At 36.4% G+C, this 13686-nt stretch overlaps 1 protein-coding gene across 1 annotated transcript in view; it reads right to left on the bottom strand.

The window, feature by feature from the left end:
• LOC134487457 (sodium/hydrogen exchanger 10-like) overlaps positions 1 to 13686 on the bottom strand; it is a 145998-nt gene that overhangs the window by 68238 nt on the left and 64074 nt on the right. Inside the window, exons 13-14 of the mRNA XM_063289270.1 lie at positions 3985 to 4082; positions 315 to 434 (exon numbers count right to left, since the gene is read on the bottom strand). Coding sequence (XP_063145340.1) covers positions 315 to 434; positions 3985 to 4082 — 218 coding nt within the window. The remainder of the gene's footprint in view (positions 1 to 314; positions 435 to 3984; positions 4083 to 13686) is intronic.

Genomic DNA, 13686 nt, shown 5'->3' with positions numbered 1-13686 from the left:
AACTGATTACTGGTTTCTACTAGCCTTTCTGATATCAAGTTTCCAATTTTGAACTTAATTTGCTGCAGTTCCTTTTTTCTGGCATTCTACAACTTTGTTTGCTTATTTGGGACTAGATCTTTGCTGAATTGGAATGAAAGCTAATTTCCAATAATTCTGGGTACTTGGGCCCAGTAGTTCTTGATTACTGTATTCAGCATTCCAATTACTAATCTTAGAATATATTCTAAGAGTGCATATATCACCTTCACAATATAAACAATGTTTTAAAATTTCCTTCATACATATTTTAATATACATTAACATATACTAACTTTGATGGCTTAGAGGTTTCCTCTTTCACAATGTAAACCCACTCAGATAGCCATTTCTTAATTGTGACCAGCATGCCTTTGCTTTCCCAATATGTTTTTACTTCATGAATATTCATAAACCTGCAATAATTAAAAGCATATACTTGAAAACAGAAGCTAAAATGTGAATACAAGGTAATTCTCAATACTTTTGCCATACACAGATATGTAGCTTTGGATCATTTTCCTCAATAAATAAATGAACAAGTATAATGTTGTTGACTCATTTGTTTAACTGGGTTTTCTTTATCTAGTTTTAGGACTTGTGTGGAGAACACATCACATTTCAGGTCATATTTATGCAGAAGTACTAAAAATTCAGAAGGGTTCACAAACTTTTATACATCACTGTAGATGCACATAACAATGTAAAGGGAAAAAAAGGGAAAAGGGAAAAAAGTTAAAACTTAAAGGAAAAAAGAAAAAGAATAATCAGTAAAAACACTATTGGGAAATGATATAATTTTACATTTCCTTCCATTGTACCGGACTGATCACATGAACATACTATATTTTCAAACATTGTTTCTAGTTACTGTCTTTGAGTCAATTATTTCCCCCTTAAAAACTGTACTGTTAAATTTCTGAGTTTGCCTTGTGTGACATACCTGTATGATATATATATGGAAGCCATTCTTGCTTAAACTTAGTCAAACTTTTGTTCTGAATATATACTATTAATTTTACTATTGCTGTATATTCCCCAAGTTTGGTTTCCCAATCTGATATTGTTGGCAATGTGTCCTCATATCCATCAGCATATAACTTAATAAACTGTAATTTTTTTTATTTGTTCTGGAACAATTCATAGTAAAAAAACTGTTTTCAAATATTAATTGTTTTCATCAGCTCTCTTATTGCATTTTGCAGTTGCATAATAGTTAGAACTATATAATCTGCATAGCATTTTAAGTTTTATTCCTCTCCTTGAGTCTTGATGCCTGATACTTATTTTTTCAACACTTATTTGCTAACACTTCTAAAGCAATCAAGAATAATAAAGGAGAAAGAAAGTGAACATCCTTATCTAGTACCTTTACTCATTAAAAAATTTGTAGAAGGTTTTTAATTAGCTATGATCTTTGTCATTTGCCATTGATATATTTATTTATTTTATTTATTTATCAAATTTGTCACCGCCCATCTCCTCCCACCAAAGGGACTCTGGGCGGTTTACAACAAAATACTCACTAAAACAATAAATATATAAAAATGCCTTATAAAATTACATATCATTAATAAATATAAATAAGAGTAAGTAACATACTTTTAACCCAACCTTTAAATTCTTCTCCAGGATTTCTTTTATTAAATACCACTAGTATTTCCTTTTGCTGATCTGTAAACCTCATAATATGTGTTGTATCCAAATATTCTATAACCTCTTCCAAAGTTGGTGTCTGTTTTCCATATAGTTAAGAATAGTATTTAACAAATTGACTCATATCTTCTGAATTTTAAACATGCTTCTTTCTGTCCCAAATTGATGTTCTTTTCTCAGTTGATAGGCCAACAATTTACCTGATTTGTTACCTTCCTTGAAATAGTTTAGCTTATTAAAAACTTGTTTTCGTGCAAGTCTCATTTCCTTCCATAAGATTTAACTAGTTACAGATTGCCTTTCCCCCCCCTATATCCAGGATCTGATTCTGCTTGTTTCTTGATTCTATTTATTTTAAATCTTTGAACAAAATTGCTTTCTAGTTTTATGCAAGCTTGCTTTCTATTTACTGGCGAAGAAATAAATACTGTAATCCTTTCATAAACACTCTACTAGATTCCCAAGCTGTGAATAAAGAAACATCAGGAATTGAGTTCACTTGGAAGGCTCTTTAATTCAGATTGGCCTTTCAAGATTGGTCTTGGAAGCAGGTCTGTTTAGTATCTGAATGGATTTCATTCAGGAAATCCTAGACGTGTAGGCTAGAATGAGAAGTTAAAAAACATCCTAGAAGAAGGCAGTGGCAAGCATTTCCATCCTGCAGCCAAGAAAATTACATGGGTATGTTCATGAAATCATCACAATGGATGTGATAACTTTTAGCTATAAATTAGTGCAGTTCTTAAAGGGCAAGTTTTTTTTAAAAGGGAAGCAGATGTATTTATTCAAGAAAGTTCTTGCCGTGTATATATATTGTGCATTTCATAATTTCTTAGCCTTTGGATTGCTTCCAATGTGGTTTTTAAAATACTTTTTGACAGTTTACTCAGTAAAACCTTTCTTAGTGCTATACTAAAAAGTTGTGACAGAATAGCTTAGGCCAGTTCCTGGAACTGGAGGTGCCCAGAGTACAATGTCCTTCCCTATACAGTCAGATGAATTTAGGTTTGAACCTGAGAGGCTTCTTAAAGGTTAGGGTTGTGACTCTAGGATGAAAAAAAAAACAAGGGCTTGTTTTGAATTCCTATTGCTTCCAATGGTGGAACATTCAAAATGAAAGGCTTCATTTTCTTCCAAGCTTAGTATAAAATTTCAGAATATGTATTTTCTTCCAGGTTCAATACACTTGAAATGACTATTGAAATTTTATATATCCCTAATAATAAACTTTATTTCAATTTACATTTTTATTTTTACATATCAATGTCAATGTAACATGTAAATGAACACAAAATCTCTCATTCAACTACATTTTTAAATATTTGAAACACACTTTTAAATTTCATCTATCAAACTTCTGTTGTTATGAACAAATGTAACAAAGTAACCTTAGTTCAAAAAGATTCTTTAAAAATTGACAAGTATTCAATTTCTATTTTTTAAAAAAATTAGGCTCTTTGAGAAACATGAAAGTAATATATTCCTAGCTTCAAAAATTATAGAAATGTTACATTGCTACCTTGAGTAAAACAGATTTAATTTATTCTGGAATGGAACTGCACTTCCCCTAAAAACACAAAGGTCATTGTTTGGCGGTGCTCTTGAACCCATTGTTATAATTAGCAATCTGGATAATATCACTGATGTGGTATGATGCTCTGATTAATTCCCATTTATACTGTTTAGATTTAGAAATTATAGCTGCTGCAAAATGTGGTAAAAGTCATAATTAGGATGATCTGGTTTATATGATATTAGATAGTTTGCTCCCAATTCATAGCAATGGTTTTGATTTATAAAGTTTTTCACCTCATAGTTATAAGACAGAACCCATGCACGAAGGTCCTTCTAAGGTCCTTCTCCAGTGCCCTCACATCTGAAATTTGACTTTTAGGAAGAGTAGAATGCTTCCCTTAGAAAAATTAATTTGCAGCCAACATGTTTTTGTTCCTGTCATCAGGTTATGAAATGTTCATTCTCCAAAGTCTTCAAATTTTTTTCTTTAAATCAAAAAAATGAATTCCTTTACTTGACAATAATTTTAACTCTTGCTTCATCTCACTTTTAAGGTATTTTATACATCAGGCTATATATTTTTGTTAGATGTATATTGTGGTTTTAAAAAATTGCAGCATTGTTCTGTTTTCTAAAAAGTCTAACATTTTGTACTTGTCAATAAAAATAATAGCAACAACAACAACAATAACAACAGCAACAACATATTAAATTATAATATTTACTTTTCTCATTTGGAATATTGAATTACAATAGCTGTACTTAGATTTTTTAAATTAATTGTTAAGTACTTACTTTCCTTCAATATCGACATAGCTTTCTGCCGCACCTATCAATGTTTGGGCAGCATCTTGGTTCAGCATTCCATCGTTATATTGCTTCTGATAACTAGCCTATATTTTTAAAAAAATGCTGAATAAATAGAATGCCAGAACTGTTGGCTAACCTATAAACCAATTACAGTATTTATATAAAATATATACATGCTAATTGTTTGCCTGCTTCTATTCATACAACTCTGTCGGTTTACTAAATCTACCTACGGACTCCACTGAGAAGCACTCTCTCATCTGAGATGAAAGAGCAGTTCTGTGATTCTTAATCTCTGATGTCACATTATTTTGGTATGTAACCACTTAAAGTTGCAATCTTCAGTTGAGTCTGCCATCCATCCATTATTAACTGATAGCCAAACCTATCATCCTGCTCTATACTGGCTAGTTAAAAGCATTATTACAAATGGGGATATTATGTAGAATTATTATTCTCCCCGCGTACCATTCTCTTAGCATAACTGTACTTCATCCAGCCTGTGAAACAAGTTAGTGAACTTACCTGAGAGTATCATGTTAGGAAGGTACGTGGATGTTTGAGACATAATAGACATGTGATTGAATATCTTGCAGACCCAGAGAAGAGAATATGACCATAACAGAAAAAAGTCCTCATGTTGGGTATGTGTGTGTGTGTGTGTGAGAGAAAGTAACTCAGAGTAACTCCGCCTTAATTTAACTAGGTGCAAGTTGATCTGGAGAACTGCTTTGGCAGCCTTTCAAGATTGTTACATTACCTTACTAGCAATACTGTAAAGATCATTCCAGAAATCCAAGTGGTTCTTGTTTCCTGAGTTTGCCAGCCTAAAGGGCTTGACAATATGCCATTAGCAGGCAAAGGGATCACTGCACTTTCCCAAACCAACACCTGACCTCAAACTCACTTGCCTAGTAAAGCTATGATGGGATGGGATGGATTTGCTGCTTGGCAACAAAACAGGCTTCCTGCTCGAAAACCTATATCAGCCTAAAAGTGGCAAATGCAGATTGGAGCAAACCTCTGAAATCCAAAAAAGGCTCCTGTAGGAGATACGTGAGTAAGGACCTATGAGAACCTTCTTTTTTCTTGACTTCTGAAATAGATCAAAATTTTGATAAGTTACTAAAATTATTTATACTTGTGGTGAAGGGGGAAGCCATTTATTTCTTTTCTTTTTTCTTTACTATATTCTTATTTCTTCTAGTTTGTATTAGTTTTTTATCACTGTAATTATAATTTTAATAAAATTAGTGTTAAAAAATGAAATAGACCAAAGATTTATTGCTGGATGGAATTTGGGTCAAAGAGACTGGAGGCACTATATTCAACCAGTTTTCTTTATGGTCACCAAAGGTATTAGTCTTTAGCTTTTTTGGTACTGAAGGTGGGGGCAAGAGAAGATTTCTAATGCTGGGAGGGTCCAGAGACTCTTGAGCAGGTCTAAGAAATGATAAATAGGATGCAGCTAATGCTGGGATCAGCTGCCAGTGAGGGTGGAAGGACCTGGAGTTGAATTGGCTTAGACTATTAATGTTTTGGCATCTTACTTTTTTTTGATGAGGATGAAATAGCTGAGGAAGATGTAAATTAGCAAGAACTGGAGTCCTGCAAATACTAACTGCAGATCAGCTTGAAACAAAAGAGACTGATCTTAGAGCCGGTCCTAAATGAAACACTAAAGTAAGTAACCAGCTCTTGCACACCTCTGGTGTGAAGTTCTGGTGATAAGCACAGGAATCAACATGGTGAAACTTTCTAAGACAATTTTAGAGTAGATGTGGAGAAGTGTCTTGCTTCCAGTTGGAAAACGTAGAGAAAAAGGGCTTTGAGGCCATGTACCCAGAAGGGAATAGGGCAGGGAGACAGCTTAATAAAATGTATGTATATTTTTAAGAAAAATAAGAAAAAAGAAAGGAAAGAGGAAGAGGAAGAGCCCAGGATCAAAAATCCAGATGGGTTTGGCTATGATTTCCTCAGGAAATCATAGAAGTGGAAAAAAAAGAGGAATGAAGTAGGCCACTCTTACATAGGTAGGAAAGGGATTATAGATTTTCAGTTATCTAAAAATATTTGATTTATATCCTGCCTTTAATTCAGGAGGAAAAGGAAGAATACATAGTGATTTCTCCTATTTTTTCCCACAATAACATTCCTTGAGATACACTGAGCTGAAAGAGAATGACTGGCCTAATTACCCAGTGAACCTTTTACGGCTAAGGATATACTAGAAACTGGATCTCCTGATGCCAATCCAGCATCTTAACCACAACAGCACATGGCTCATCTGAAACATGAGTCTGCACAGCTAAAAACAGGAAATTGATCAGAACTGGTTTTTTAAAAATTTAATGTCATAATTCCCACCTAGCATTGTAAAAACTGTTAGGAAGAATATGAATGAAGGTAGTCCTAAATTCATCAGGACCAAAACAGTGATGTTCCTGGAGCCAACCCAGCAATCAAGTAACACACATTCTTTTAAGCTCCAGCCTTTTTAAGAATTTCACTACTTTTAAATAGTTTATTTTAACTATTTTTGTTTCCTTTTTGATAATTTTAGTTATAATAAGTTTTTAGGATATTGTAGCTCTTAAATTTGATTTTTATATTATACCTTTTCAACTATATTTATATCTTTCCACTGTGAGATGAGTGTGGAGTAAAAGATATCAGCAAAACTTTCAGAGTGGACCTAACAACATGGGAAAAAGGAAGAATCGTCATGGAAATAGCCCAAACTCTCTTTTTCCCTCAAAGTCTGCGAAACAACCAAAAATAGAAGAACTATACAAATGAAAGGAAACTGTAAGTAAAACAAAGTCTTCTCCTGCTCCCCCCACAGCAGCCTTTGAATCATTCGAATGGGATTTTCAAACCTAACTTGAAAAGCAACAGCTGCTAGACCTTTCACTTTCTATTAGGGATGAACTAAATGAAAATGAGTGCATCCCGGACTCTCACTTTGGGTCTCTGGAACAATTAGCTAGCTCACCCAATAATCTCAAGGGAAATAAAAATAAGTTTAAAAACAGGATACAAAAAAAGAATTTGGAGAGACTCCCCTGGGAAAACAACAGAATATATGGCAAAGCAATGCCTTCTCACAGCCCAAACCGTTATCACATTGTTTGAGCAGTTGTCTGATATTAAATACAATCTGGATATGTTAAAAAAAGACTTTGAAGTTTTCATTTTTAAACATGACGCTGAACTTACTGCCATTACTAAATCAAAAGCAGAAGTCATGATAAAGCAAGACATCCCTGATACATGCTGGGCTAAGGCAAGTCATTAAAGGAACACAAACTGATAAAAGCAAGAAATGTCCTGACGACAGTACTAGCGAACCCCAATTCTCTGGTAAGGCAAAAGGAGGTAATATATGTACCAATTCTGCGGTGGGTTCAGCTGAGGAACTTTTTTGCAAGCAAAAACGCATGCTGCAAACACGGCAGGTTGCTCTCTGTATCTCCCTAACTAAGATCAACATGGGACATTGGGATTCTACGAGAGCAATTAAAATCTCATTAGGGCAACTCCTGCACTGTCATCATAGAATGATAGATCTAGATGCTATTGAATGGCTTCCTACAGTGCAAAATCAAAAACAGATTCTATTATCTTTTAAACAGCCTACCATCCCAGCTATGATACTCAAGATGAGATCATACTTAGTATCTCTTCAAAATTTTCCCACCAGAGTGTTCCACGAGGTAACAGTTAATCCTTTATTTGGTATTGCTGGACCCAGATGTTGCTCCCACACCAAAAGCGCAACAGAAGCTAGCAAGCTTCCCTCCCCTAAGGCCTTGAAAAAGCAAGGCAATGGGAGTCAACCTCCTCCTCAAACAGACAGGGAGGCTGACTCTGCTGAAGCATCAGTGCCTTTGGCTCTCTGCCCAGGAAGGAACAAGACAACATTATATACAAGCTAGAAAATCTTAAGAAAACCTTACTGGACACTATTGCAACCGCAGAACCTCTCATGGATCTTGTGACTCCAACTACTGACACTAATTACCATTACTTGGTCGACAAAGACATTGAGGAAAAGCGACACCCAAACAACAACTGTTCCAGTCCATATGAAATAAACGGGGTTCAGCATGCAAACAATTGAGGAGGCAGAAATTTCTATATCACAGACAGATGCTGACCAGTGCCTTATTAAATGTGTCCCTTCAGAGAAACATTCCCAGGAGCAGATACAGAATCTACACAAGATAAGCCAATTCTTGGTTGAGGCTCGGCCTCCCACTCCTGGTTCTCCAGCTCAACATAATGAATTTACATCATTGGCTCATCAAAATCAAGCCTTATGACAGTTTTCAAATGCTGATGTAATCTCCCTTTTAACTTGGAACATCGCAGGCTGGGCAGCACCATCAAAAGACCAACCTTTTTTCTGATTATCTGTCATGATTTGATATTCTTTTTCTCCAGGAAACCTGGGACACATCAGAGGTGGAGATAGATGGCTACTGGGTTAACTCAATTCTGACTACCCCAAGCAAGGCAGGAGGGAACCTAAGGGTGGTATTGTGACTTTAGTCGGAACAGCTATACAATTTAAATGTGTATCATTGCCCCCACTGAAGCCATGGGTAGTGGCCTCTTTGCTTTCATTTAACCAAGCTGAAATTTTGCTTTTCAATATTTATATTCCCCCTTTTAAAACATATGCTCAGATTAATACCACCTGGGAGAGTATAGAAAGTTTTATCCTTATCTGTTTAGATAAATATCCTGCAGCATCAATAATAATTGGTGGGGACCTGAATGCAAGGATGGGACCAAATGATTATGCATTATTTCGCCAATTCAAGATTTTTTATGAGGAGAATATCTTAGAGGAACCTTTGTACACAATAGAATCTAAGGATTCAAAATCTAACTGGGCTGGCCTATGTGCTAGACAGATGACTGCTCAACTAGAACTGTATATTCTTAATGGCTCTGTAGAAGGGGACCACCCGGCAGAATATACTTATTGGGGGGCAGGAAGGAGCTCCATGGTCGATTACTGGATTGTGTCATGTGATCTTCTAAAAGCCCTACAGCGGCTGGAGGTAGATCCATGACTAGAAAGTGATCACCATCCCTTAACATTAACTATGTCACTTCCCTGGAAATATGTTAGAGCAGAAACAATCTTTCCCCCAATGCTTGAAAATAATAACACTGAGGTGCGAATTAAATGGAATGATAAGAATGCAATGGCAGTTGCCAATTGGATGGTAGCTCCAGTAACTATAGAAATTTGTGTAGACCTGTTAAATAATAATTCCCAAAGACCATATTTAGAAGGGTATGAAATGTTAATGGCTAACCTTAAATCACTTTTTTATAAAGGAACACAACAACGCCTTAGAAATCAGGGTATAAAAAATAAAAATTAGTTTGATCAGGAGCGCGCTCAGATGAAATGGGCATACAACAGGGCTTATAGAAATAATAAAAACCTCCCCTCAGAGGACCAAATATATCTCTTAAAGAACTTAAAAACTCAGTATAAATCTCTCTTAAAAGAAAAGAAAAAATCAGCACTGCAGGAGTCCTGGCAGAAACTTATCCAATCAGTCAGCATGAGAGACTCATTCCTTTTCTGGTATATTACTAGAGAGCTGGGAAGATTGCTGACCCCTCCATCTAATCAGGTACCAACTCAAGCTTGGGAGGAATATTTTAGAGTTATATGTAGACCCAGCCAGCACTGAGAATGAGAGTCAGATTGATCTGGAGCAAGTCCAGAATTGGCCACCAGTTTCGGTCCAAGAGGCATCCCGATTGATTGTATCTCTTAAGATCAACAAGGCTCCAGGTGCCGATTGTGTTATGCCTGAAACGATTAAAAAGAACTCTAGTTGGTGGGCACCCCTGCTAGCATCTCTGTTCACATTTATAGACCAGACTGGTCACATCCCAAGAGACTGGGGGCTGGCAATAATTGTCCCAATTTATAAAAAGGGTAACAAGAATGAGCCATGTAACTACAGGCCCATTAGCCTTTTGAGTGTTGTTAGTAAGTTATATGCCAAACATTTAAATCTCAAATTACAAGACTGGATTGAGACAGAGGGCATAATTCAAGATGAACAGGCAGGTTTCAGAGAAGGGAGATCAACAGTAGATCACATACTGGTACTCCACCATCTTGTACAAAAGTACACGTACAAAAAGAAATCATCCCTCTTTGTAGCCTTCCTTGATTTTAAACAAGCCTTTGATTCAATTTCCAGAAATGCCCTTTGGGAAAAATTAAAAAATACAACTATTGATAGGCGCCTTCTCCACCTCATGCAGAAATTATATTCCAATTCCACCTTAAGAGCGAGGTGTAACCCTCTCGGGACCCTCTCCAGCATAGTAAATGTGCAGAAAGGAGTGCGACAAGGATGTATTCTTGCCCCCACCCTTTTCATCTCTATATTAACTCATTTGTGGACCTCTTACATAACATGGATATTCATGGACCCAACCTAGCACAGCGCAAAATTCAGATTCTCCTATATGCTGCTGCTGCTGCTTTAATTTTGCAAACCCCCACTGGATTGAAAAGAGCAATTGCAGCAACACTAAGGTACTGCAGACAAAACCATTTGGTTCTTAACTTTGACAAATGAAAAATTCTAGTTTTTGCCAAGAGAGCTAGGCAGCATTCCTGGAAAGTCGAAGGGCATAAATTAGAACAGGTCAATGTATTTAAATACCTTGGGGTGGTCTTCCACTCGAAAGGTACTTGGAATGCACATCAGAACTATGTAGTGCAATCAGCCCTCAGGTCAATGAATGCCATTAAACTTTTTTTTTACACTGGTGGAGGACAATTAGTACCTGCAGCTCTAAAACTTTTTGAGGCCAAAACATTGGCTCAAATTCTTTATGGGGCAGAAATAGGAATTTATATGAAGAAGGTGCCGCAGGAAACAGTCCAAACAAAATTCCTGTGATCAATTTTGGCCGCACTCAACGGTACATCAAATGCCCAGTTAAGGCTCGAGACAGGAATGCCGTCAATTCAAGTGAGGGCCTGGAAGCTGATGATAAATTATTGGCTAAAAATCCAATTTTTCCCAGTTGGTTTAATTCCTTTAGTCCTAGCAGATAATTTCTCTTCATCCTGGAAGCAGGCGGTAGAATATAAGCTGGCTTCATATGGACCCTCTCCTCTATTCTTAACATCATTAGGCTATGATCAAGCCAAACAAATAGTCATCCAAAGAATAAAGGACACAGAGTTCCAGAATGAACTCAATAGGCTCCCACAACATGCTCAGATTGGTTCTGACGGTGTCTTGCCAAACAATTTTGACAAAGACGGCCAGTATGTCAACAAGAACCCCAACAAGACCATACCAGAGCTGAGTCATAAATCCTGAAAGGCTTAAATACTGTTTTGTTATTAAACATAATTACTTCAAGAAACAAAGGATTAAGGCAGGCCTGTCTGATAAATCCCCAGTAACACAAATATGAACACAAATTATCAATGTTTCCTTCAATCATATAGAAGGAACAATACACACCAGCTGCTATTGGCTTCCTCACAAGAAAAGCAAGATAGCTATCAAAACGGTGGGCTTGAGGTTGGAGGCATGCTCCTTTCAGATGTATACTGAGAATGAGGTGAGCTTCCCACAATTAGAAAAATTCCAATAAAATTATGGGTAAGTAGAAAACCTTCTATAATGCTATAGACAGATTGGCCACAAAAATATCATAGCACATTCTGTTTATATTTTAGCCTTTGTGAGAAGTACAGTGCTTTATTTCATGCATACATAAGAATAGAATAGATTGGTCCTGGAATAGGAGCATCTGTCAGTCATGATGCTGTTAAGTAATCTTAAATCCAAATAGACCTATGCTCCACCTCACATGATAGAAAAGAAAATTAAGAAAACGAAAGAGGAATGTTAACAGATATCGTAGAGCCAGTTTGGTCTAGTGGTTAAGGTGCTGGGCTAGAAACCAGGAGACTGTGTGTTCTAGTCCTGCTTCAGGAATGAAAGCCGGCTGTGTGACCGTGGGCCAGTCACTCTCTCTCAGCCCAACTCACCTCACAGGGTTGCTATTGTGGGGAAAATAGGAGGAGGAAGGAGAATGAGGTATGTTCGCCACCTTGAATTATTTATAAGATAATAAAGGTGGGATAGAAAATAATAAATAAATAAAATAATAAAATAAAGTCATGAACTAATGTGGCAAGATAATTTCTGTGTTACTCTAGATTATAAAAATATCCAAATTATTCCTCATAAAATTGTAATATATCAATGTAGTGATTCCTTTTGAAAAATCTTATGGTATATTAGATTTTATGTTGCTCACAGTAGTATTACTTTTTTTATAGTACAGATACACCTTGTCTTCATGTGTAATTTTTCTACATTTTATTATCAGAATGTGGTCAAAATTCTGGATTAAGCTGGTTGTATTCTGGAAGGATGTAATGGTATGTGGGAATGACCTTAGGAGACAGGAGGAAGATCCTCAGACTGGACAACCATCATGTAAAAGTTATCTCAGTCCACAAAAGGAGAGGGGGAGCTGTGGAAAGTGTTTCAGAAGGGACTCTCCCTAGTTTTCTGGAGAGTAAAAGGAGAGGAGGGGAGAAATACTTTCAGTCTTACAAGATTCTGATAATGTAACCTTACAATAAAGACAGAATTAGTATTCATAGTTCTTGTGTGGACTACCTCAAAGGGCTAACAAAGGAACAAAAAATATTGGTTCATGGTCCCACAACCCAAGAAGGACACCAGGAATCCTCAAAGGCAAATGGTAATGGCTTGTTGCTCCAAGGCCAGCCAATGAAGTTTCCCAAAGCAATATACCACTTAGGACAGGAGTTCTTAACCCCTTGGGACTCTGTGGATAGATTTCAGGGGATCCATAAATTTGAATGGGAAAAAAATTACAACTTTATTTTTATAACCTCTCCCCCCAGCAGCATTTGATTATTTCAACTATTTCACATTTATATGTGGATTATTTAGTTTATAACATTGTGTGACCTTTATAAACTACCCAAGGAAGGTGATGTTGTGGCCCAAACCTGGCTCACCTAAAGCAACCAAATCACTTTGAAGATACAACATAATTTTATTAGGCATGCAAACAATATAGTGTACACTGAGCTCCCAGCAAACCATCGGCAGCTTGTTGGGTAGCCCTGAACAAAAGCAGAACCAGAGCTTATATACCCTTGGCCTACTACATTGCAAAGGCAAGACAAAGAAAAAAACAGTGACAGTGTAAATTACAGCTTGACATGTTTTTGATAAACCCATTTGGGTGACCTTATTATTATTTCTCCCTTCCTACTAGGTCAGCATGTCAGCTATACTATCTTTGAGATATAGCCAGTGAATATAAACAATTTATATTTAAGTGTGCGAAGGGCCTTGTTTCATGGTTGTGCTGACACTGATGGGTTTTAATATCTCTTGGCTGTATGTATATTTAACTTTTTATATTGTTTTAATTATTTGACTGCTTTTTTTATTGTTAGCTGCCCAGAGTCACTGGTCTGAGATGGGTAGCTATATAAATTGAATAAGTAAGTAAGTAAGTAGGTTTACTGGGCCACTGGTCCCTGATTGATTCTCCTCCCTGTCACCACTCAGGGTCAGTTCAACTTCCTGTAAATGTTTTTTTTACAAGCGCACTTTAAGCACTTTA

Source organism: Candoia aspera, chromosome 1 (genome assembly GCF_035149785.1).
Source record: "Candoia aspera isolate rCanAsp1 chromosome 1, rCanAsp1.hap2, whole genome shotgun sequence".
In the NCBI taxonomy this organism is placed as follows: Eukaryota; Metazoa; Chordata; class Lepidosauria; order Squamata; family Boidae; genus Candoia; species Candoia aspera.
The sequence above is the reverse complement of the archived record's forward strand: the minus strand, read 5'-3'. Positions and strand labels throughout refer to the sequence as shown.